Raw genomic sequence first — 27078 nt, 5'->3', positions numbered from 1 at the left:
ATTATTAACTTTTACTTACGAGGGCGTCTGTGTCCTCGCAACATGGCGCCCAAGCGCAAGGTCCTGGACTTGGAAGATAATTGTTAAAATTAATTAATACCAAACTAATCTATCAAGTTGGTCAAGAAGTTTGTACAATTCTCAACATGTAAATTAATATAAAAATTCGCGGACCCCCACAAATCTATCCATGGTCCCTTTGGAGCCCCAAATTAAGAATATTCTACGATATACCATTGTCTAAAATTCGTCGTTCAGTCTAGTTCGTCCGCCATAGTTCTGCATATGTAAACGCACCTCTATACGACGTAATATGCATACTTTATATATAATATTCTAGGATTGTATTACGTCATATATGTATCAATACTTGAGCATGAAGTATCATATATAATAAACGAATAAATAAACCGCCTAAATGCGAGATTTCTTTTAATTTATATATATATATGTAATAGGTATATAAAATTGTATTCTTTTGTTCAGACATTTGTAAAAATATATATAATCGTTTAAAACGCTACGGCAGGACTTTGTTTTTACAAGCAGCGCGGTGCCCGTAAACTCGTTCAAAGCTTAACGTATACTTAATGTTAAGTACATGGTTCTCGTTTCCTTTCCAACGGAAAAGCCCTGCGTTATAGTATTCATTATTTAGACTATTACAACGTAAAAAATCACAGTGCATATTCTAAGTCGTTTTGGCAATCGTAAGGATTAAAAACGAATTAACCGCCACCATTATTGCCAACCCTGTATGTCGTAATGCAAAGATCATAGTTTAAATTAAACAAAAAAAAAAAAAAAAAAAAAAAAAAAAATCAAAAAAAAAACATTAAAATAAAAAATACACTATGACCTTCGCACTAAATGAGACGCGTTCTATATTGAGAAAAGAAATATTAAAATAAAGAGTATAGTACGCGTGGATGTCAGGCAGCGTTACTGGTGTTTCGTAAACAAGAAAATTTTGATGAACAAAATGGAGGACAGGTCAAATCTTTGGCTTGAGACTTTGGGCCGGGGCTGGTGGGGGCGGTGGCTTTTTATTGTAAAAAGGGGCAGCGCGTATCTGCACGCATGGTTTCTCGTCAGCCAATAAGGGATCTGCCGTTTTCGGCGGGGCGCTCGAACTACCGCTCGGACTATCGTTCAAATGTTCAAACTTCACTTCGGTCTTTAGCGTAAGTCCTTTCACGTTTTTCGACGGTTTTTTCTGCATCTGCTGAATGCGTTCCGCTATTTTCGTCCCTAACTCCGACCTGATCGAGTTCTTTCTCGGTCGTGACTCCGCGGACGAGGAGGGGGCAACAACGTGGACAGCCGACCGGTTAGCGGATTCAGCGACGTCGGGCTTTTTGTTGCTAACGTGCTGGCTATCCGCGTTCGCTAGCAACATCGATTTTCTGTACTCGATGCTGTTACTGCAGTTAATTGCGTCCGGGTTAGTGGTCGATATCAGGTGAGTTTTAGTGATCTGAAGCTTCTCTTTCGGCGGCAGACTGTTGCTGATCGTGAATATTCGGTTCGCGTCGCGGGCGCTCTCCTGTCGCGGCGAGAAGAATATCGCCACCCTCTCGTAAAAGTTTTTACCGATCGTGTGACTCGACGACCCCGTCGTCGAACCCCGAGGAGCACCGCGCGACGTAAAGGCATGCGGTTTTCGTTTCTCTTTTACACGGTCGAAACTAGATACGTACGTTGCGATCATGCCCTTCTTCCAGTGCTGGCCGGAGTTTCTCAGGTACCAAACGCCGAACGCCGACAGCGCAGCCATCGGCACGATGCCCAGAAAGATAATGTACATGGCCATTATGAAGTCGTTTCTCGCTGTAACGATCATCCAATTAGTTACGATAAACGAAATGTCGCCGGCAACGATAGCCGTTGCGCAAAATCGAACGAAAGTCAATTCACCATTCGGATCATCCGCTGGTCCGCTGTCCTCGGAACCGCCCACGCCCGGCTGTGTGCAATCAGGCGGTCGGAAGCCGCGATTGCAGTGGCAATGGCCCAGACTGTTGCACACCCCGTTGTCACCGCAATTATTGGGACACGCTTTCCCTCCGGATACGGTCGCGCGTAAATCAGCTACCGGCATGCATTTCTGATTCACGCACATCTAAACACCATCGATAAAATTCATGTCAAGTGCATTGAAGAGGCGAACGCCTCTAAATGGTATTCGGACGTGGCCATCAGGAGTTTTGGGAATGTTGTGCAACTAAAGGACACATTAATGGGGTTTGTTTCGTTACCTTCCCGGGTGCGCATTTGGCACCGTCCGGCGCCAGGCCAGGATCCACTTGGTTCAGACCCAAATCTACTATGGCCGAACGACACGGTATTATCTTGCCACCGTTGTTGATGAACGAGTGACTCAGAATCGCCACGGACTCCATACCGAATTCTAGCCTCTCGTTCAAGTGCTTGCAGTGAAGCATTCCGCAGAGGAGATTCCTAAAACCCACGAAGAATTTCGAACGTCTATCATTAGCGCTTATAGACTACGTTGATCAGAACAGGTAACACGTTTAGCATCCTTTACATTGAACATTATGTGACAAATACCTCGTCAATTGCCAGTTGTAAAGTAAATTTTAAATCTCGATAAAGAAGCAGTGTGCACAACTTTCAACAAGTAATCTAAGATGAACTACTCTGTATATCTAGGAGGTGAAAAGCGGAATCTTACTCGTCGGTGCACTTTACGTAGCTGGACTCGACGCGATTGTATCCGCAGTTGCCGTGTTTCGTGCCCTTGTTGTTCATGTCGTAGCATTGGGCGTCGGACGAGGTGCCCGTGGGTCCCCACAGCAGCTTGCATTGGTCGTTGTGGGTCCTGCAGGATCCTTGGTAGCAGAACGCCTTTCCCATGCTGCACGATTCCCCGTCCATCTTGAACACATCCACCGGGCAGTACTCGCTCTGTCCGGTGCAGTACTCGGGCAGATCGCACTCGTGTTCCGCGCTTCTGCACTCCGTGCCCGCGGTCTTTGGCCGACAGGTCTTCAGGTCGCAACACTCGCCCGTGGCGCAGCTGGCGTTGCCGTGCAGCATGCAGGTGGTCACGTTGCAGCAAGGATTGTCGCAGTTCTCCTTCAAGCCACAGTCGCACTGTTCACCGGGCTCCACGAATCCGTTCCCGCAAATCGGGCTGTCGAACAGCTTCTGCGGTTTGTTCCTCAGGCAGTAATCCATGCCGTGCTCGAACGCCAGAGCCAGATGCTCCAAAGAGCAGGTGGACCAGTGCGTCGGTCCCGACGAGCCGCTTGACGACGCCATGATGCATCTGCGATGCAACGTGCGTTCAGTTACCGTTTCTTTATTATAATAAATTGTTTAGATTCGTAGAATATACTGACAAGGGTTGGGCATTAAAGTTTGGGACACTTAGTGATTCTTTTTTACAAAGTCTGATTTTAGTCAAATGTTAGGATGCAGTTCGACCTACTTTTCTTCAGGGCACTCGCAGTCGGCGGAGTCGTGCTCCATGCCGAAATTGTGACCCATTTCGTGGGCCACGGTTGCCGCCACCAACCCCACGACGTTCGAGTGATCCATGGAGACGCCACCGGAGAATTCGTACGTACATATCGGTCCCTTAAGAGCCTTCCCTACCACGCCTCCTTCGAACGCGATACGCCTGCAAGTATTCGAAACGCGTTTAATCGGGGTTCCTTCGAGACGGTATTCCTCCACTTTCCGGACTTACGTCAACAGCTGGGCGTTATCGTTCGGCATGTCTTGGACCAGCTTCTCCCGTCTGTACCGCAGGAAATTCGAGAGGGTGGTGTCCCCGTTCGGAGACAGCGTTATTTCGTCCGTGTCGGACCATACTTGCACCCCAACTAGGGCGATGAATATGTTCAGGGGCATGTATAGCTGCAACGCGACATATATTTACTTTCACAGAACAAATCCACGTACAATGGATTATATATTTTATTGTATTTTATTTATTCAATAGATGGGAAGACCCGAAGTAGTAGAACATAATCGAAATAAGATAATATACAGGGTGTTAGGGCACACCTGGGAAAAATTTTAATGGGAAATTCTAGAAGAATTCTGGAAAATTTATTTGCGGTTGCGGGGGTCAATTATAATAATTTTTGGTGAATAGACATATCCCCAAATTCCTACGCGTTTTCGAGAAAAAAATTTCTTATCGATAATATACTGCGTGGCCGAACACCCTGTATAGATGGTACAATAAGAGTTTTGGTTATGTATTATATCTTTTACACTATAGGATTCTCTCGTTAACGATGATGATATACTAACAGCGTTGATTATATTGGCAATGTCCTTGCAGTGATGGTACACCTTGTCCAAATTCTCGTCGAGGGCCATGTATTCCTTTTTATCGATCACGAGGACCAACTCCACGTATCGGGAATGGCTGTTCGCGTTGTAAGGTCCTCGGATCACTTCGGCCGCCCTCTTGTGCTGCAAGAAAAGTCCGTTTCCAATCACTAGTCGTTCAACGTTCGGTGCTCGTGAGCTTCTCGGGCGAGAAGATCGGCGAAAAGTCGATCGGACTGTTGCGTCTCAAGACACATCGGGTTTTCAGGGGTTCTAACGACGGACAAAGATCGGTAACGATAGGAGGGCCTTCGAGAGCCTCGCGTACATCGTTCACGGTTGGAAAGAACGTTCTACGAGACGTTTCAGAAATACATGCAAACAGTTATCCTTTTGCAACTTCTACAATTTTTATTCGTTTCCAACGAACAAATGTATGCATACAGACAAAATATAAACGAAGAAAAAATGATTAGACAATTGTTTCGAAAGATCTTATGGTTTCCTTGAAAAAAATTCACCAAGGACGACTTATTTTTTCTACCCTGAATTGCAGAAGATACCTGTTGAGCGTTTGCAGGTATTTGTGAAACACCCTGTGTGTACCAGGACATAAATTTCTCGCGATCCTTTGGCAACGTGAAATCAATCAATAGCTTCGTACCCTCGTGGCCCTGTTGACGATCCCGCGATGCTCACGGTCGAGAACATGGTGCGTCGTTCCCTCGTAACCTGCGTCGAACAAAAAACTAACATCATCGTCGGTCGAGTTCGTGGTAAAGTTAAGGACAAAGAGACACGAGCGGCCCGGCAGAATCTCGCTCCCACATTCGTTAAGACCGTTAAGGAGAGACCAGTCCACGCGAGACAGGTCTTCCAGACCGGGAAAGGAGCGCGAGCAAGGGTAACAGCTACGATTCCATCCGCGGCTTCCTATCTAGCTGGGAAGGACCATGGAGCTTTCAGGAATTTCGACAGAACCTGCCGGGTTCGCCGTCTGCTCAAAAATAGCGTTATGGTAGACGTTACCGCAGGTGTGATTGGCCAAGAGATCGGCGTGTTTGTAGACGTAATGGTCCGAGTCCAGCGACTCCGTCTCCGGGTGGATGTGATGAAGGTTCTCGCCGTCGAAAACGACGCCCCGTAACCCTCTGCAAGTAGACAACGCTACCCAGGAACCGGGAACGTCGCGGACGCTGCCTTGATAGTGGCAGAGCTCCTGCAATTTTAACGGAACATCTACTTCGCTAGTTCCTTTTGGGTAACCCGTTTAGAAAACACATAGGTTTTGCGCCATAGATTGACCCTTTTGTAGATCGTAGCTGTTTTGTTAGAATTACAATGACTTAAGGGCGGAGACTCATGTAAAATGGTAAAACGAGAAGCGATATTTGACAATTTTTTTACAGCATAAGGGGTCGATGAAATTTTTCGACACTTCTCACATATATTCTTTAACGTTTCAAGATACAAATATTTTTTTCTCTGTTAAGTTTCATCGCCTTTGGATGAAATAATAAACGTTATTCCTTATGTCAACGGCGTTGATTGGCGTGTATGAACATTTTAATAGTACCACGCGTGGTATGCACTAACATCCTTCATAACAATAATTATTTAAACTATGTTTATTGCATAATTAAATTAGAAGTTTATTGCAAGAATCATTTTTGTGTGTTCAGAGTCGTATACCATCGACAATTTTGCATTCTTTAAGGAGGATTTTAGGCAATAAGGTGAACACAATCTGCAAAAGATCAAAGAAATCCGAGTTTAGGCGATATTTCGTTGGAAGGGGAGTTCTGGATAGCGAATTATCTCCGGAGACCGCGAGAAATAAACGCGGGGGAGGCAGGTCGCGAGCCCGAAGAGGATTCTGGAGGCTGACGAAACTCGAGAATGAATTTTCCCCGGCTTATCTCGGATTCTCGGACGCGTTCTCCGCGTCAGCCCGACCGCTACAAATATAGTTGGCCCAGATTCTGACTGCTTTCGTTCCTTTTCCTCGTTTTGCTCCTTGCCGGGGCGAGAAAGGATTCGTCGTCTCGAAACGCAAACGCCACGAACGAAAGATGATTTAACGCTCGATTATGGCACTTGGTCCCCTACCCTGGAACTGAGAACCAACGAGTCAAAAAGTTCTCCAGGAGCCTCCCTCCTCCCTGAAAGATCGAATCTTACCGAGTCGGAAGCGCAATTTCTAGTCGGACGGAATTTAATTTAGCAAAAGTTTCTTTCATCGTCCGAGTGAGAGAGAGAGACAAAGAGAGGACAAAAGGCAATAATTACGCCCGTTTCGACTCGCGAAACCTCTGAAGAGCATTCTAACTAGTTAGATTCGCAGAATTTCCACCATTTAAAACGACCGAAATTAGCTCGTCCGCTTGTCCCGCAAACGGCGAGCGCAAATAAACCGTGGCGACGGAGAGAAACGGTGAACCAGTGGCTAGGAGAGGGACGGAAAGCGAAACAGACGGCAACTGGACGCGCCAATTCATTTATTCAATTGCGTAAAATGTGGAACCGACGACAACAGAGCGCAACGAACTCGGTCCCGGTCGATGAAACACGGCCCGGCTTGCCTGGCCCGATGCTTTATGCGTGGCCATTACCCGTGAATAACGCGCGTCGTAAAAATTTCTATCAATGGAAAAGGTGTTCGAATCGTTGAAAAAAAGACACGGACAGACATTTTTCTATCTGTCCCGGGCGCTCGCGACGCCGAGGAAAGGCCATTATTCTTACTCGAGTGATTCACGGCGCGTACGAGACGATACTGCTAATGGGGAACTCGCGAAAATATGAATTGCTTCGAGACACTCGCGATCGGGCGGAAGAAAATGTCGCCGAGTGGCCATCTTCGTTCCACTTCCTCCATTTTTATCGTCGATCCGTCTTAACGCGCCGGGTCGGGCATATTTTATTTCAAAATAACGGAGATACTTCTTGTTCGTCGCTGTTCGATTTGAGAATACGAATACTACGACTCGTGTTTATTGATTCGAGAGAAATGCGTCGGAAGCCATTAATGTCCCCCTTAAAATGTGTTTGATCGAACTATCGACGCCTCAATTATTGCCAGATGACCAAATACTGTCTGAGTTGACTCTTTGAGGCGCACGATTTTAGTAGAAAAAAGTGAGAGAAAACGTTCGTTTCAATATTATTTAACGCGTAATTAAAATAACTCACATAATCTCAGAGAGTTTAAGACCTATTTGATCAAAAATTTCAAGTTTAATGATACTTTTGTGTTGCATTAGACTGTATGTTTATATTAAAATTGTTTCTTATGTTATTTGTATTACAGTTTGAGGAAAAGAAATCACGAAATGGCTCAGTGGTGAAGGAATAAAGGCAAAGCCACCCTATTAAAGTGGCTCCACCCTAGGGGCTCGATGCTTTCAGCAGCTTTCCAAGGAAACATTTCGTATTTCTGTGCGGTCGATCGCGAACTGTTTCGAAGCATGTGATTTCCAAGTAAACTATTTAGTAGATGGACAGAGAGAAAACGGTCGCGACGGTTTAACCGAAACAGGGAGTGGTTGGACAAAGGCGAAGCATAGCTGAACGCTCTGCCTCGGTGAATGCGTGCACGCTGATCGTCAACATTATTTAACCCCCTCCTTTCCACACCTGCATCCAATCAACATTATTTATTCCTTTTCCCTTCGATGTATACCAGTCTGTATATCGAAAATATAACTGCAGAAACTAGGAAACTTGAATCGATGAAAAAGTAAATTTCCAAAGTGGAATTAGAAAGGGTCGATTCTTCCTTCCATCGCGTGATTTTAGGGATGATCGTTTCCCGCAACTATTTAGAGGCGTATCGAGCATAAAAAAATGGCCCATAAAAGTGAAACATAGAGTCGACGGTGTAATAACGATAAAAATCGTCTGAAACTAATGTGTATCGAAACCGTTGGGCACGGAGGAGCTAAAGGGGGAGTGATCGATACTCTCGAAACGTCCATGCTTCTCTATATGTGTCTGTCGTCCTGGTCGGATAGTGAGTGAGTCACCGTTATCGATTCCTGCGTTCTTTACACCTGTGTTGTACCTTGCCAATATTTTCGTTTCGAGGCAACGTTTGCTCGAGATTAATTATTGGAACTGGTACCTACGTTCCATCCCTGTTCGTCAACTCTAGACTTCAGATAAGTTAAAATAAAGAACAAGAACGCCGCGATAGAATCGAAAAATAACAGTTACGGTAACGGAAATCCATACAGACTAGAAATATCCGTAACAATTGAGATTGTTTTGATTATCGTAAACAGTTTTAATTCGGAATCGGTAGGTAACAAGTCGAAACTGTTATTTTCGTAGCCGTTTTACTAATTAGATTCGATTGCACTTACGACTTTCGACGGGGTGTGCACTTGGTACGCGCCACGGTGTTGATGACGCTGCTGATAGCCGACCGGAATTAGATCGGCGTTCAACCTGAGGTCCAGCACTTGTTTCACCCCATCCAGGTCGAAGCCCACCGTCAGCACGTCCGCGTGCTCGACGTCCTGAAAGCAAAAAGGCAGACGAGTTCGGTACGGGCCAGAATGGTTACTCGTGGCACGGTTTCCTATCGCGTAAACGCCGTGTTTCCGCCCGAACACGCCCGATAAAACTCCTTCGAATCGGCGTTCGAATGCATTATAATCGTTCCGAAGCTCGACATTATGCACCTGTTGCGCGCCGCCGTCGCAGTCGCCGAGAGGATCTAGATAAAAGAAGAAACGCGCCTGCGATCCCGTGAAAATCGATTCCACCCGGACCCCCCTCCCCCCTCCCTCCGACACGCCAGCCAATTATCTCGTCTTCTACAAGACGATAATCGCGAAATAATACACTACATTTTCTAATCTATTCCGTAGGATATGGACGATTAACCCTTAAATGGACTCTCAATCTGAATTATTTTACTTAATGTTAATTTTTACCAAATTGGTAAATGAGAAATCAACTTAAAGCATTTAAAAAATAGCGAACCAATGGAGGATTACATAAATTCTCAAGCAATTACAATATTAGTTTAAAGTTATGGAGGGCCACAATAATCCACTTGAGGGTTAAACAAGGAGTTATAGCTCTCAGAATTTTCAATATTTTCGAATGGGAGAAAAGTACTGTACATGTTTGTGAGATGACAAAACAAAAAAAACCGATCGCCGATAGAAATCATTCAGGCTCGACGTTTTCAGAGTTTCATTTTTCTGTCCAAACTCGATGGACGACCGCGGGACCGGAAAGTCGACTGTTTAAACATTTATGCTCGGTCCAGGCGAGCTTTTTCAACGCGTGCCGACCGAGCAAATGAATTTACGAATCTCGTTTGCACCCTCGTGTGTCTCTCGAATCCACCCCATGTTTAATTCATAGGGGACGCGTCCCATTTCCTCCCTAAGAGGAAGCGTGTTGCACGCGTTGCGTACACGTCCAAGGAATACCGTGTCGCGTATGCTCACTGCCAGCCAACCAAGGGTCGAGGACGTCGAGGTTGCGAGCATTTCTCGCTCGAGAATTTCGGTCACTGATTCGCCCGGTCTCATCAACCGTCTCCTTGACACGGCTTCACGCTCCACTGCAGCCACGAGACTACTCGGAACACAATCGCCGCGACATCGTTTCAGACTCCAGTTATTCCAACTTCGGGATTATCATTATGCCCCGGCGCTTTATCTCGTTTCTCCTTACCTTCGCGGCAATTTATTACTCTACTCGCGCGTTCTTCTCTCTTCTCGTTTATTTCTGTACTCAACATGCTTACTTTTAATTGTATATATACGTTCGGTTTCATTCTCCTTTTCACGCGTACGAGACGCTTGGGTACTGTAAAGATCATTATTATTTATACCTTCCCTAGCAAATGATTACACACTGGCTGAAACATTGTGGCAATTCGCGACTCCCATGATTTTTAATACTTTTATAGCGTCCGGTCTTACGCACATGGGAAAGTCTTTCTCTCGTGCAAACGGCCCACGTAATGTACGACTCTCGTTCGTCGAAGCTGTTTTCGAGGAAGATGTTTTCCAATCTTGAATAGCGAATGCTTTTAGTAAATTCTTTTCCTAAGCCCCTCAACAGCAAATAGAGATCGTCGTAAATTAGGGATTTTCGGAGGACACTGGAAGCGTACGGCCCGAAGGAAATCCTGCAGTCGTGGTCCTCGATCACCACTCCGTTTCGAAAACAAGCGCGCCTTGCGCGTAAGAAATAGAAACGTGAGGTTAACCAATCAGGGTAGTTTAACAATTTTGCCAGTGCGAACGGGGGTGACAACGGGAAGAACTTCTATGAACGGGACTTGGCTTCCGCGCTCCGAAGAGTGTAAAAAGTAATAAATATCACAATAAATACACTGTCTCAGTTATTAACACACATGTACCCAACCCTTTTCTACGAAAAATATCGAGGATAAAACGTACCCTGTAACAAAAATTGCTGTCCAGAGACTACTCCCACGAAACGAAGAAGATCGTTAGTCCACGAAAGAACCTTAGTGTTGATATATGTAGATTCCTCGGGTAAAATCGAGTCGTTCCACCGCGCCAAAGAACATTTTGCTCGGCGAAAAATCAAAGAATTAAAGAAGTTCCCAGCGTTGGCGATTTTCTGCCCGAAAGCAGAGACAAATATCCGCCAGTTTCGATTACGTGGCAGCAGAAAAAGCATCGCGATACACGTCCGGCTGGTCCCGTGATTCGCGTCGCAGGGCTTTATTGAACGAGAGCCGAATCCCAGGCGCGCGGTGAAAAACCTTCTCCCGGGGTCGTACGTTTCAGATATTCCGTGCACGCGGCGAGGATGCAGCCGGGATCGACGATAGATGGATCCGCGGAATTCTCCCGGCGCGGATTCTATCATCGTCGTCCGACAGTTAGCAATCCATACCTGGCCGGACGCCAAACTGGGGAAAACGTTCCTCGATATTCCAGTTATCCGTTCCCGCGTCCTGACCCGCTCCGAGTCGATATCGAGAAACAAATGTAGCTACACCCCCGGAGGTCAGGGTTTTTCCTTGGCCTCTCCTCCTCTAACACCACTTACAGACGAAGCCTGCTAATGGCCGAATCGAACCTTTTTCCCTCGCTTTTTCGCTCGTGGTTTCCAACCATCCTTATCCCCCGTTTCCAACGACGATTTATCAGATATTATTTACGACGAGTCTCCTCTCTGCAGATCCATCGGGGATTATACTTCGCGTTGGAGGGATCTTTATGAATTTTTCATGATGATAAGATAAGCGTCCTAATTACTGTTTGCTTGGAGCAACGATAGAGATGAGAATGAATACGAGATCTCCTTCGAAGGGACTCGGGGTGGTCATTTGTACGAAAGTTTAGTTTATCTTTGGAAATACGAAACTCCCAATGCAAATACACAGTTACTTCCATTCGAATTCATGCATTATAATGGTGGATTCTTATGAATTTTTGTCATTTGTTGTTATACTTTCTATTTACGAAGTAGTTTTTTTATTATTACTGGGCTAGTAATTGCCTAATTACAAAGTCGATAGAGGGTTATTAACATAAACAGTATAGAATAATAATATTAATGCTAATAAATACATTTCTTCCCCCGAACGGTAACACCCATTCTGTACTGCACGCGGCCGAATGATGCTGCACTTCGATGACCATACAAGAATTAGTTGTGTCCAACATACCTGGACCGTCCACATAAGAAACAAGTCTATTTCCATTTATACTAAATCATCACTATAGTGTACGAATATATGAATTCGAAGACCTGTACAAATCTATATTTATCGACAACTACACATTTTAATTATCAACGTGTTAAATTAAAATTATTTGACTGGGATTTATGACGCTTTTCCCAGTTTTCCCAGTTTGAGGAGACAATTTCCGGGGCCTATCGATCGGGAGGCCTCGTTCGTTTTGGGAGTTGGCAAGACCTTGGCTCAAGTCACCCCTGAAATTCGGTTACCAGGAGCATCGTAATTCAGCCAGGGAGGGGGAACGATTGTTTCCCTCGAAGAGGGAAGTTCGAGAGACGCCTATTCGACGCACCGTACTCCCATGAACGTCATTCTTGTGTCTCCCATTCGCCGCACCCACGAAACCCATTGTGGGGAATCTCTGTTTCTGCGAAACATGGTTTACGACGTCTATTCCCGACTCGCGTGGTTTTTCTTGTTTCGCGAAAAAAGAACCCGGGAACACGGAACATCCGACGCGAGCTCGTTTCCGGCGAGTATCCTTGTCGTCGTTGTCGAATCGCGACGAAACTACTACCGACAGAGAAAAGATGCGTTACATCGTTTTTATAGGGGATTTAATACGCTATATTTCCTGTAATCACCGTAATTTTGATAGCGTCGATGGTTAACGAGATACGAACAAGAAACCGTGATTCTGGAAAATCTATTCTACCTGGATTACGATCGTAGAGATGGATCGTAGCCAAAATTCCGACTCAAAGATAAAGCACAAAGTACCGAGCCATTAAGGGAGATAAGCCAACATTGGACCGGGCCTTTGTTTCGAAAAGCAGCTGGTATTAGAGAGCCAAACGCGACAAATTCTTAAATTACCTTCCAGAATGCACTTCAAAACAAAAGCTAACGATTACGCGACTATTAACCCTTTTGTTTGGTACTTTACGATCGTGCACGGCTCGTTAAAATTCACAGAAATATTGCAATATTCTTTGATAACGTTTATCAAATCACCAAAAATGAAGGACTCGAAAAATATTCGAGGACTGAAGAGATTAAGCGGAAGTCACCGGTCATTATTGAATTCCATCAATCGAAATTGCAACGCCGGGCACCTGGTCATTTAAATTCGCTAATGACTCGTGGAGCTTCGCGATTTTAATTGCACCGCGGTTCGTTTGTTCGATTGCCGCGGTCGCGGAGAATTCATTATCCGATATGTTCGTTGATCGATTGCTAGACTGGCCGATGTTTATCTGCCGCGCTTGTTCAAACACAGACAACGATCGTACGCGACGTTATCTCGTTGGTTTTTATCATTTTCACTTCCCGAACCATAAGGAAGACGTGCATTGTACCAGGAATCGTGTCGAAAACTCTTTTTCACCGGGAAAACATGTTTGACGTTCGTATTTTCACCGGTCGAGACAAACATTTCGATTTCGAACGTTCGCGTGTACACGAGCAAGAATATTGCTTATTTTTCCCACCGTTTTTCAATCGGAACTCGCAACACCACAATGATACGCATTACGGCCATAACCGTGAGATTTACCGCGTTAATTTCGAAATAAGCGCAGTTTCGCAAGCTGGGTTCGCAATTACCGTGGCCAATCTGTCTGCGGTTGGTTGAACGAACAGCTCCAGCGACGACGTTAATATTAACGAAAATAGCGCTCGGGCTCCGATTGTTTACGGCGATTAAACCCGCGCAAAAGACGCGCTAATTATTCGAACGGACGGTAAGCTTCTTGGAAATTCGTGCGGTTAACGAGGTCGCGGCGAGCTCTGTACAATGTATGCCAACGTACAGAGGGGCTCTTTGTAGGTGCGTCGCGTAGGATGAAAGGCATCTTTTAAACTGGTCTCGGCGACTAGGTCGAGGCTAGAAGAACAAGGAGGAAGTAGGAACCGTCGTTTCCGCATCCTAGAGGTCCCTGATACCGTCAAAGGGACCGCCCCTCACCCCCCAGGACGCCGCTTCTGGAAATGATTAACCGTAATCTACGCGGAAATTTCCATTGTGCTCGACGACCGTTTTTCGGTTTCACCGACCCGCAACTGCGTCGTATTCGCCCTTTATCGCGGCCTCGCGTTTCTTAATAGCCTTAATAGCCTGTCAGTTCCGTTCAGATTGCTGGAAAACCCATACTTATTTATCAAAGAACGACAAAGGTTCATCGCATTTGATAAAACGATGCTGGGAAGATTAGAATTCGAATAAAAGTAGATTCAAACCATTTTTAGGTACTTGAAATGTCTCAATTTTCTTTTTGTACAAAACTTTGACGTTAATTTTTCCAAATGCCAGGTCTTAGAATAACTCGAAACGAAAACAGTAGCGATACTTCCCGTGCTTGCTACCAGAAGGCTACGCTCAACCTGTACCTTTCTCACAAGTACTCGACTGATCATTGAATGTCTCTTCTATCTCAATTCCTCCCATAACAGTAAGCTAAAGAACAATAATTAAATTTGAAATAATGTTTTCCCTATCTAGGAATATCCTCAACGTTTAAACTTTCGAGTGAAAAATATGGAAATTTGCGTTCCAAGCGTACGAAAGAAAAATTGTAATGTGTTTCGAACGTTGCCCTAAATTGTGGATGCGTTTAACCAATTTTCTTTCGAGTTTACAGTTTACCGTCTCGTCATCGGCGCGTAAATTTAAGCGAAAAGCAGTGCATCTGGGATGTGCTCGGCCGCGATAGAGAAACCACTCCATTTCCCTTTGTGGCCGGGAACTCGTGAGCCGGATAAAAGGAACCTACGCAATCTCTTTACCCAGACTTTCCTCCCTTTTCGCTGCTTTCTTCCCAGGCGCGTTACAACGCCGACAGGACTATCGTCGAGTGGTTTCAGAGCCCGGTGCACGATAAACCAGCAAACAGGGTCTCGAGACTTTATCGAGGACCACCTCTCGCTCCGATTTATTGGCTTCGACTGCGGTTTATTTCGTTTCCATTCGCTCCAAATCCGCCCACTTTTCTCTTTGTCGACCGGGAAACTGCGTTTTATTAATCCCCTATGCGTCCAACTGTTTTACGAGCCTGGCTTACGCGCAACGACCGTACCCATAACCATGCATATCGATGATATTTAAGCAATTCGACACCAAAGTACTTAATGAGGGGGAGAAGGTACTCGGTGTAGAATGTCGATACCTCCACGTTAGAAGGGTCACGTACGTTGCAAACCAGCTGAGTGTTCCGTCCCCTTAAAATTTCTGGAAATTTTGCAAAGCTCTTTTATTAGAATATCAAAAATAATCGGTAATCCTCTGCTTTGGGATACGTCAAGTTGCAAATAGGAAGGATAACGATCTTTCTGAGGTGTCGATACGGTATTTGTCTCGTCGGTACTTACAGGGACGCGATTCTGATACCGATAAAACGCATACACGTATCTTAACGAGCTTCGTTATATGCTCGCTTTCCTCTCGGACTTTCTTAGCAAGCGGAGCATGAGTGGCCCCGAGTGTTTCCCCTTAACGCCGTGCTACATAGCCAGCAAACTATTAAGAAGCAATCTTGCGAAACCCTGTTCGCCGTCTTCGTTTAATAAAACTGATCTAGCATCGAGGGAGTCGCGTGTCAATCTCGAGGCACGATCGAAGCTCCGATCTCTTAAAACAAACTTACGAACACTTCGCGTTTGCTATACGACGAAGTATACATCTGTTTTGATGCGATTTAGATGGCTATTATCACTGGAGTGCAAAACAATTTCAGCGAGACAGCGAGCCCTCGAACGCATCAAACTTCCGCTCTTAATAAGGATTAAATATCACGGTATGTCTTTTTTATTACCAAAAATATAATTAAATGCGAAATCAATCCCAGAATAAGGTATTTTAATACGAGAAAGATTGATTTGTATTTCTCGTTGGCGAACAGGATCGACAGCTAGTTGCGACGAATGGTAAGCGAGGCTGCGTGACCGGAAATTAGATTCGTCGCCGTGGACAGACGCATTGATAGCGTTCATTCTTCCCTGTGATAACGAGAAACGAGGTCAATTGCCCTGTTTCGTCGACGCCGCTGGATCGCCAGTGTTTAGGATCCAACGTATTAGGCAACCGACTTCTTAGTTCCTACAACGATTCCCTTTTTCTCTTCCTTGTTCCCGATTCTCGCGTACAACTCGGCTTCCTCCCTCGAATTAAGGAACGAAACGACTTTGCTCCGGGTCGATTCCGTTCGAACGACGCTTCCGGGGTACTTTTCTTTTTCGATCGGCGTTCGAGGCGATTGCTACTGTTACAAACGAACCCGGCTATAAAGAGATACCATTCGAACGAACGGTAGTTTTTCCACGGAAGTTTATCCGTGATCGTGTCGATCGTGTGCGTTCTGAAAAGGTTCTCTTTAAATCTCTGTCCTCTTTTTCCCCCGACGTTGAATCCGTAAATCTACCGGAAAGCGTCGGAGTTCAGAGGTCGAAGCGCCAGAAATAAAACAATTTTTTAAAAGGCCATTTTAATCAATCTGTTGAAATTTCGTCTACGGTTTTCCATCGTGTTAAAGTTTATAATTTATCAATCGGTGAATTATCGAAAGGTGCTCCGAGCAAACAGTAATGTAATAAATGAGACAGGCTACAAAACTAATGGTCCTAGGTGCGTTACGGCTGGTGTAGCGTGCAGGAGGACTATTTGTTTATTCTCGCTGTCTACGTTAATGCTTCCGAAAAGCTTGCAAACAACGCCGAGCCACGAACGCGTGGGTGCAAATAGCTTTCCACTAGTTGGAACATAATGAAACTTTGCTCCTCGGGACCTATGTATATTAATATAACGTCGCGTTTAGAAGAGGACCGCACAAGAGACGTTCGCAAAATCGTTTTTAATAAATAGACGTCGCCCTGGAGCAAGCCATAATTAACGTGAACGTCACTGTTCCCGAGTACAGCGACCGCAGCCGTCTTCGTCGAGTCTTCTGCTTTACAAATAAACGCAATTCGCATTCCTTCTTCGCGTTTACGCATTAAACTAATTTTCATCCGTGAATATCAATCGTCGCTTGGACAAGGAATGAAATTTTCTCCAGAGCTATTTGTTCATCCCCGTCGTCTACGTTAATGGTTCCGCAAAAGGCAACAAACAAGCATCGGTGGCGAACGCGTGGGCGCGAGTAGCTGAAACACAGGTAAAACTTCGCTGCTCGGGGTCTGTGTTTACCCTCGTACTGCGCGTTATCACCGAGAGTCGTGCAAAACGTTAAATCACCGCAACCAGGCGGAGGGAAACGTGGTTTCGTTCGATCTCAATTACGGATCAGCCTCTCGATATCGACTGGCTCTCGCCAGAAATGCCGCAGGAATGCCTTGTTTGTTTTGTTCCGTGCCCGGTGTGGCGCTCTTGAGACGATCCAGCGTACGGGTCAGCCTCGAAAATAGCTCGGTACAAAACGCTTCTCGGTAACATCTGTTTTCCCGAACCGCGTATTTAAGCGCAAACGGGGAATCGAACGGGAATGCTCGCGATATGGAAGCTATCGGGGATCAGATATCCCCGACTAAACCACGAACCGAATTTCCGTCTCGATCTCTCGACTCCTAGGCTACGGGTAGGTCTAGGTTAGCGCCGCGATCTTGGATTTCGTATTCCCGACGCAACGCGACATTTGCATCGAAATTGTTGCACCCAACGACGCGACGGCCCGTGCCCTGCATTTCAAGTCCCTCCAGAGTTCGAAAATGCCCCCGCGCCTTTCCATTACTCTCCGCTAATATCACCTTCGTTCTTGCCTATCGGGTTAACGAAATAGCTGTTGTTAGAAAACAAATTTCTATCGACGCGTTAAACGACGGGGCTGATTTCGCGGTATTCGATACTGGAGGGTTCTTAAGAGATAACCAGTTAGCTGTTGCGATCTCTGATAGTGCAGCGATCGGTTTAGTTGGCTGGGTTCCTGTTGGCTTTGCAGTCTGAATTGGTTACGATGCGATTGTATTTTCAATGCATTCCTCTGTCAAGTTTACTCGTGTTAAACAGCGAATTGTAACTACTCTTTACGGCACGACGAGTATACTCGTTATAATACAAAATGTTACTCATTGCTTCACGACGAGTATACTCGTCGAAAGCAGCTAACTGGATGAAGGGTTAATAGATTATAATCTGAAACGAAGTAGCAACGAATTAAAAGCGTTATTCGTGAATATGATTGAGGTAAGTTTGTTGGTTTGGAGTAAGCAGAGGAACGTTACTCACGTTTTCTTTGGTCGAGGAGATCTGGCGCTTGGTCCTGCCATGATAGACGCGCGGCCTGACCACCGTGTGCCTGCTGAAATCTGGGGACGGTCCTGCAAACAGAGGCGGAAATCGTTAGAGAAACATTCGTCCCTTTGTCCCCGTTTAGCGCGCATTTTAACGAGCCGAGAAGCGCCGTTTGAAGGGAAAAGCGGTTCCCTGGGCTCGGTGGACAGAGTATTTCAGTCGCTGGCAAGTGTCCCGCGGGAACGCTTTTGTCCCGAAATTCGCGCGACTCGCGTTTGCCGTGCTCGCGCGTTTCCACGCTAATTACATCGACAGAAGTCCTTGACATCGAGCCCAACAATGAACAAGCTCTCCGAGCCTCGAGGGCTCCTCGGCCAATTTTCGCGAACGCGACCGACCCTCCGAGCTTCCGTTTTCCAGGACTATCGACCGTTCTCCAGCACCCGTGCACGTTTCGCAAACTTCTCGACGACTTTCGACGCGCACTGCGAACACAATACGCGACTAACGTTATTTTTATTCTGCACGGTAAACTCGTTGTTATCGCGGACCGTCGTGCGCGGGGTACTTTCACCTCGGTCTTGAACCTCCGGCAACCACGTGGAAAATTAAAAATAAACTTACTCCTGGCGAAAACCGCGCACGGAGGAAGATCTAAATATAATCCCGCGGATCGATTAGAACGGGCATGCGAAACTCCCGTTCGCCCCGAGGGCCAATTTGCACTTTCCCATCGCGGAGCTTCGGTTACGTCCGCCATTTTAAAGAGTCGATAATATTTTAGCCATCTTCTAGATTTAAACAGGGACTGTAGGTTCGATAAATAAATATTGCGTATTAAAAACGATAGACTGTTTTGCGTATGCACGAAGATCGAAGAATGTCGCTTTATTTGTGGCGGCGGTGGAGGATCGTAGGAAAGTCTGACACGATTAAAATAAAAAACTGATAAAGCGAGAGGCAGAAAGTTAATGGGCCTGGCAGCCTGTTTGATATCTCTGGATTAGAGGGAACAGCTCCGAGGGTTTGACGTTCGGCCTTGATCGCGGCGCAGCCTCCGCTCGATTCGGCCGGATCGAAGCGGTCTCCTCCCGCGGAGGATGCATAATCTGTCCGCTTCGAAACGGACAACGTTATATTCCAGCTAGGAGAGGGCTTGGTTCGCGATTCGTCATTCTGTCGAGTACACGCTCTCGAGCGTGGGCCGCCCGGGCGTAGGTATTAAATGAGCTGTAATTATTGCTCGTCGCTTTTGCCCGTTTCGCGCTTGCATTTCACGCCTCGCTGCGGTAACCGGCGTTTAAGGAGGTTTATAGCAAAAAATCCGTAAAAAATTCATCCTACCTTTTCTTTCGAACCTTCGCCGCGCGACCATAATAACACCACGCCTGCTTAACGTTTCGAACGACACGAAAGAATTCGAAAAACGGGACTGTTTCTTCGCAAAATTTTCAATCGTTCCCCGGGAACGTTTCGCGGCTGAAAAAAATTCTGAAAGCTCGTCGAGCGATCGCTGAAACCGCGCGAAAAATTCGACAAAGGTCAGGGTCGCGTTGGAGGGGGTGGGGGGGCCTCAAAAATGACCCATTTTTCGATACGCCAGAGTGAGAATGCCCCCGGAGCAGACAAGGAAAAAAAAACTATACTCCGACTGAAATAGCGCCGACGCTTTTGTACTGTTTTAATCCAGCACAAAAGTCTCTCTCTTTTTGTAACAACAAACATCGGACGGGGATTCTCGAGAACATCGACAATAGCACGGCGAATCTCGCCGCGCGTAAATAACTCGAGTTTCTTCTTCGCGCAAAGTTTCTACCGTCGGACGGCTGGAATTTATCAAGGAATTCAGTTAGCACGGATTTAACCGAGCACGGTAATTTGCATCCCCTGGACGAACCCGCTGAATTACGGAAGAAACGCATCCAAGAACCGAGACGTTGCAATTCATTAACTTCGTTTTACCGTGGATTTGCAGCGTCGACGTGGTGTGATTTATGGTTAACGAATTTTTTCTTGAAATAAGAGAAGCGCCATTGAGCATTTGATAGAATCACAATTCGCCGCCGATCTCTACAATTACGTTTTATTCGTTGTTCGAGACTGTACGATCGACAGTACACGTATGTAGGCAAAAAAGAAAAAGAAATTAAAAACTTACGAGAGATTTTCGTTTGAATAACAATTTCTGCAATAAAAGTGACCTTTTCCGTACGATCGACGAATAAAATTGATTAACGCACGGAACGCGGCGTAATTTGAACGCATCTGCAGAGTGACGCAAGTCGCCTGGTCCTAAAAACGAAAAAAAAAAAAAAAGAAAGGTGTTCGGAGGGTATCGAGCTGACGATTGATCCGGACGAGGTCCCGAGGCTGGAAGCAGCGTCGCCGTCGATCAGGGATGAACTAGGTCACCGTGGAATTTTGATTGGCCGTTTAAAGCGCGGATCGGCGCGGCGATGCCGCGAGCGGAACCGTCCGCGACGCGCGAGCACATGTGCACCGTTTATGGGAACGAGATTGACGTCAAAAGGGTGACGAAGGGAGAAAAAAGCGCGCGGAGCAAAAAGCCCCGGGCCAAATGTACGCGCGGAAAGAGTCGCGTCGATGGCTCGAACCTTATCCCGTGACGCAAACCACGCGACATAGTCCCTACCGTCCCCACTATTTTTTTATAATTTCGGTCCTGCGAAACGCAACGGTCGTTTCCTGTTGCGAACCGAACTCGCATCACCGGTAATTATTTATTTTTAAGGGGATCTGTTATGAGTCTAAGCGTCGCCAGTCGAGGGAGGGGACAGAATTTGGTCGAAATTGGATTTTCCCTAATGAAAAAACGACAGCCCTTTTAACTTTTTACGTTGAAAACGAGTCTTTCTTCTTAGCGAGGAATCCTGTCCGTCCATGCACGGGCTACACGGGAGTAAATGCGTTAATTCGTCGCGGATCTAATTGGGTCAACGTCGAGCGCGAATCCAGGCCTTAATTGCATCCCGATCCTCTAACGGATTTAAAGCTATCCCAAGCCCAACGGTTGGTCGGTCGCGTTACGGTATTCGATTTGTCGTTAATTTCCTGTTGCCGTTCCGACAGGAAATCAAAACTGGTCCGTTGCTGTTCCAACGGCACGAATCCTGACGAGCCGATAATCGCGTCCTCGACTTCTCCGGCCACCGCCATTACAGTTTCCCGCCGCGACCTCGAGGTCATCTTCTGTGTCGCGTGTAACGCTCGCACGTAACGGTGAACAAACGTAAACGAGACCATCGGATCCGCTTATGGCGTCCAACCGACGCGACACAAGAAATTCGGCCGGTTTTTCGGGTCGACGAAATTAAATCGTACGTTTTGTTCGAACAAAATGTTGCGCATCTCTATTTCGAGCGCAGCCATGATCGATTGGCCCATGGCGGCGTTCTTGCGAGCGCGAACGTGGGACATTATCTCGAGTATTTCTGTCCCCGGACGAAATTCGGTTTAACGACAGAGCTCTAACGTGAATAAAATGAACCCGATACGAGAAAGTAACAGTTGTTCGCGCGAGCTGGAATCCCCTCGCGCAAAGAACGCGGTGATAAATGGCGCGGGGAACGGTTAAACGCGGTCATTGGGAAATCGTTCCATCGTAAAATCCAACCCCGAGATCTACGCGAAACGAGCGCCATCGTAAAGACTCGATCCTCGAATAGGAAAAAGGCAACAGAATTTTGCACGTTTAAATTTCATCTCGCTCTATCTTTGTCACCATAAACTCTTATGCGATTCAAAGGTGTCAGAAGTTTGAATAATTTCCAAATATATATAGATTGCAGTTCCTATCATCAATTTCCACGTTTTCAAATGTAAACAAAATACTAAGAACACACATTGCAAATGTTTGGAATTGTTATAATATAAAAATTACTGAAAGAAGTTTTTCCTTTGCAACGGCGTAGTATAGAGAGCTGTTTTCGACGAGCAGTATTATGTTTTTGCAGTTAGATTCGCGGTTTGGTGTACGCGAGAGATCCCGAGAGAAAAGTTTGAGAAACGCTGTCGGCGTTAACGACGTCCGTCGTAAAACGGCGCAGAAGGGAGTGGCGGTGACGAGGACGTCGACGAGGGAATTAGCGACGGTCAATTAGGTCGTCGTTAATTCGGTGTGCAGCGCGCATACGCGCGAGCGAGCGCGTTCGGGCATATGCGGAGGCGGATCTGCGTTTCGTGTTCCCAGGCCATGGCGTATCCCGATTTCACATGTGTCCTCGCGGTCTCCAACGAGAGAAATCCAGACCCGCCAGCCTGAGAAGATTCGACCGAATTCGGCAACCGGTTCGTTCAAAGACCCCCTTCGATGATTAGGGGCTCGGTGGTCACTGGTGACCGGCGCTCTCGACCTACAACACGTTGCAATTAGTGATTGTACATTTTCAATACGAAGCAGTCTGCGATTTTCTTTTTAAAAGATAATAAAAATATATCACAAAAAGATTCTACTTTGAACCGGGGGTCGTAATGGAACCACAAAGGGTTAAGTCCCCTGGAGCTTATGATTCCGCCATTACCGTTTAGACGCAAGTATCGATAGTTTTAGATTCCCGTAACTTCGATTCGAAAGATTCTACTGGGTCGAGGAACATTGTTCATCGAGGATGCCGGAGAGTCCCAGGGCTAGACGCTTTCGAATTAATTGCAACGTGAATGAACGAAGCCGAGCTCGGTGAATGGACCAATCAGGGCTCCATTTCTGCACTGCTTCGTCGATCCCCGTCTGTGCTCGTTAGTCAATTAAACTTCGTAATTATAGCTGACTCGGAGGTTCGGTTCCCCGAGATAGAGAGTGGCATCCGACGCCGTGAATCATGACGGATGTTGCGAACTGCTCGATAATTTACCTACGCAAACATCGAACTCTTCCGCGTCAACGGCGTCGTTCGGGCTCTTGTGTCTAGGTTGCCGAAAGCTGAACAAGCTGCTGATGTCTATTCCATTCGTCTACCCCGACTGAAACGGAATTCGTACTGTATTTACAGGCTTCCGTTTCGCTTGTTTTCGTTCGCGTTTCGCTGTGTTGTACCATCTTTGTTCCCCGCCGAGCAAACTAGTCTCGTTATCCTAATATACAGAACGATTCTAGAAAACTGAGATCGGACGTAACTCTTTTCCAAACCCAAATGGATGCTTTCGAATCGTTTTACGACCTATCGAACAATCGTTTCTATTTATAAAAATAAAATATAGTTCTAATAATGAACGTCTTGTTTGAAATATGGCTGTTGCGCCCGAGTGCAGCCTTTCGCTAACGTAGGAGCGGTTTCCGGATTTGTTGGAATCGACTATCGGCCCGTGCTCGCCGAAGGACGATTCTTTGTTCTCGAAACAATACAATGGCGGACAGCTAGTTAGCGGAAGCTACCAAAACCGCCACGGGCAGTATTGTAAATTATAAAGGCGCGAAGGACGAAAGGAAGCGGCTCTGGACTTTTCCCGATAATGTCTTCGACGTTAACGTTCTGACGGCCGCTGTCACGCGTACGTGATTTTACTGTTTCAAATTTCACCTTCCACATATCGATAGTTTCTCAATCTATCGTTGCACAATTTTTATCAGAGACCAAAAATAGTTTCAATTAGAGAGAATAAAATCGTTTCTCGCCATCGAAGACCCACGGTGGCGGTCGAACGGACTGATCGTCCGGTTGGCTTCGCCCTGGCGTCGAGTTTCAACGATTCCCGAAGTATTTTCGCCGCGCGTATTTTCCGCAGACAATTCAGCCGCGTTTACCGGATTAATTTGCGCTCGAGCGTATCAAGCGAGCAACGCAAGCGTGAAATCGATTTACCGTTCTCTCTATCGACCTCTCGAATCGCCTTCGGTTACCCCGTCGTCTTCCTCTTTTTCCGTCTGCGGAATCGCTGCCCGCGCGTACGGATCCGTCCGCGATCGGAATTTTAATGCCCCGAAAATGCTGTGCGCGCACATCCCCCGACCGTTCCTCTTTTTCCTGCGATCTTTTTTTTTTTTTTAATTCGTTGATCCCTTTGTTCCGGATCCGAAACGGGATTTGTCGGAACAGCATCGGAGTAATCCTCTTTGCGGGCTTTCCACCGCGTACCGGAAATCCCGCGCGCAAAAGAGGCCGTATCCGCCTTCCCCGCGTCCCTCCTGACCCCCAAGCGATACAAAAATTAGTACCTTCGCTGTTTTACAAATCAAAATATCGCACATTTTGTATTTTCGAAGCTTTCGCGAGACGTAGCTTTTATTTCGAGCCGGAAATTCCTTGTACACGAGCTTCTGGATCCGTGCTATGATTCCCGTAGCCTCTCGAGCGACGATGATGGACGTTCGAGAAGATACGAGCGGATAAAGGATTTTAAAGCAACCGTGTCTGAATCTTTATTTTTAGATGGTATTCCGAGTGATTTCGACGTCTATCAAGGAAAATTCAAAATAAAGTTGCAATATCTAACATCTCGTGTCTTTTAAACAAACTCGATACCAGCGAAACGATGACTTAAGCCTCTCCCAATTTCACGTACGCTACCTTGCGTTTCAATTTCGACGTAATCCCCGTCATCAAACAGCGAAAATCGGTCCGTTGCGAAACGACCTCCCTTGTATTTCAATTTCGCTTTCAACTCACTTTCCTCCCGCCTCCTCCCTTTCGACTCGTGCACCCTTCCGTCGATGAGATTGCCGAGGGCTCGCGAAAAGGGTCTACACGATCGACGGACGAAAGTTCCAGCGGGCAGAGGTCGATCGAAAACCCGAATTAACGCGTTCGTTCGACCGTGGGGCGAACCACGACCCCTTAGAGGATTCGATCCGACGAAAACCTCGAGTTTCTCGAATTTTTCTCGACGCTGGAAAAGCCGGGGACAGAGAAACGTGGACGCCTCGAGGAGTTGGACGATTGAAATTGGACTCGCGACTCGAAATTACCCGGTTCGATCGGCCACCAGGTGAGCTCGTCGTGCTCCCTCGAGTGAATTCACGTCGAAGGACAGGTCGGGCGAATAAATTTCTCCCGTTGGGGGCAGGGAACCGGAGGACGAGACGGTTGGACGTCTGCGGCGCATCCAATTAACTGGGGAGTTCAAGTTCGTCAACGCGGGCCGGGTTAATTGCCGTAAATAGGCGTCAAGTGGTGGTTTCGCGTCTTGGATTAACGTCCCTGGAACCGCACCCGCCCCTTCCACTTCGTTTCTTCCTCCTTTGTCCTCTCGATCTCGTTCCGTTGCCTCGAATTTCGCGGTATTACTTCCGCTTTCGATCCACGGCTTCTTTCAGTCAACGAAAAACGATTTACAATACTAAAAAGTAGCACGAAGTTTACTTCGTAGTTAAATCCGTGACAGTGATTCTACTTTGGATCTCTATGCTACGATTTCCGGTCCTCGATAAGATAAAATAATTCTATTACCTACTTGTTCCGTTTTTCTAATTTTACGAAACGAAGATAAATTGGTACGCGTACTCACAGCGTGGACAGACTATTAAATTCTGTCTAGATCACCGCAAGAAGCGGCTTTCACGGAGCGAATGATATATGATCAAAATGGTCGACATAGTTCGGAGTAGCGATCGATGAGTATTCCCGAGGATCACGAACAAGATTAACAGGTGTGAGAAGAACCGTACGTATCGAATAATTGAATACGAGACTTAGTACCAGGGAAGTTAATTATATGGCGTTTGTTAATGTTGATGGAGAGCTTCTTTTAGTGTTTATAAATATCAGATTACACAAAGCACCTTTGAATGGTTGGCGGATAACTAACAAGGAACTTTCCTCGATCTAATTAACAATATCGTTAAGGAATTTACTTTGTAGAAAAAGCAACGCGATCGTGAACACGGAGACTTCGAGTTGAATTCCTTAGACGGAAAGCAACACGAGACACGCCGATAATAATTATCAATAACCTTATTTGCGCCGCCGGAGGTTTCCGATATCCCGCCAGACGATAAAACCGAGTTTGCTTAGCCGCGATGTGTAACTATTTCTTCACAATCTTCTTATTGACACGATTCAAAATTCTAAAGATGCGAGAGACTCCAATCTAGGCTAACCTAGGTCCGGAGTCCCGAAGGGTTAAACATAATTTTTCAAAAACATTCTACGCAAAGGTAACAGTACACTTTGAAGATTCTCTGGACCGATAGGGTCGATAAGCTCCCCTTAGGCTTTTCAGGGTTAATTGGTGGCGTGGATCGACGCTTACCAGCTGTTTGCTACTTTGTACGAGGGGCATTTGGAAACTAAGGGCCAGTCGGACCTAAAAAAGAGGAAACCAGTATCTCTTGGATGCTTGAATGCGGCTCACGACGCCTTAGATTTCAACCGACGGTCCTCCAATCGGATGTGGGAGCCGTTTGCAAAAAGGAAAAGAGAATGGCCCGGAGGAGGGAGAGAAAGCTCGATGCAACCATATCGGGCAGTCGAATGTACACCGTGGTCGAATGGGCAGACATTTTGTCTCTCTGTTCATTTGACTGAGAGCAGATTTCTTCAACACTGACCGCAGATATTTTTATCGAAACCTTTCATGTTGACGTTAAAAAATATAGTTACTAGCTACAGAAATATTCTTCGTATCTTATTCGAGACTTTCAGCCCGTTTAAATATGTTTACCAAGTTTCAAAAGTTTTTTCTCGAAACTCCAGCGATCTTTCGTCGCCTCGAGGAGGCCGGGAGGATTTTCCAGATTCCCCCGAAATTCGGGAGCGTCGGTCGACGCGATTCCCGGCCGTTCGATTTCCAATATCGGAACGAGTTCGAAAGTTCCGATTAAATCGCCGGCCGTAATGAAAGCTCCCGTGACGCGAACGAATCCGTGAAAAACGGCATTCAGCGAGTTCCACGAGCCAGAGAACACCCG

General features: G+C 46.3%; 1 protein-coding gene across 1 annotated transcript in view; it reads right to left on the bottom strand.

Moving 5' to 3' along the window:
• The window catches only part of Meltrin (disintegrin and metalloproteinase domain-containing protein meltrin), a 66040-nt gene that overhangs the window by 6303 nt on the left and 32659 nt on the right, over positions 1-27078 (bottom strand). The window contains exons 2-12 of the mRNA XM_076774196.1: positions 18210-18301; positions 8673-8828; positions 5338-5527; positions 4973-5040; positions 4288-4452; positions 3716-3885; positions 3455-3646; positions 2696-3292; positions 2259-2460; positions 1918-2122; positions 1701-1830 (exon numbers count right to left, since the gene is read on the bottom strand). Coding sequence (XP_076630311.1) covers positions 1701-1830; positions 1918-2122; positions 2259-2460; positions 2696-3292; positions 3455-3646; positions 3716-3885; positions 4288-4452; positions 4973-5040; positions 5338-5527; positions 8673-8828; positions 18210-18301 — 2167 coding nt within the window. The remainder of the gene's footprint in view (positions 1-1700; positions 1831-1917; positions 2123-2258; positions 2461-2695; positions 3293-3454; positions 3647-3715; positions 3886-4287; positions 4453-4972; positions 5041-5337; positions 5528-8672; positions 8829-18209; positions 18302-27078) is intronic.

The sequence above is a fragment of the Colletes latitarsis genome, chromosome 10, assembly GCF_051014445.1.
Source record: "Colletes latitarsis isolate SP2378_abdomen chromosome 10, iyColLati1, whole genome shotgun sequence".
Taxonomy (NCBI): domain Eukaryota; kingdom Metazoa; phylum Arthropoda; class Insecta; order Hymenoptera; family Colletidae; genus Colletes; species Colletes latitarsis.
This window is presented reverse-complemented; position numbering and strand designations above follow the sequence as displayed.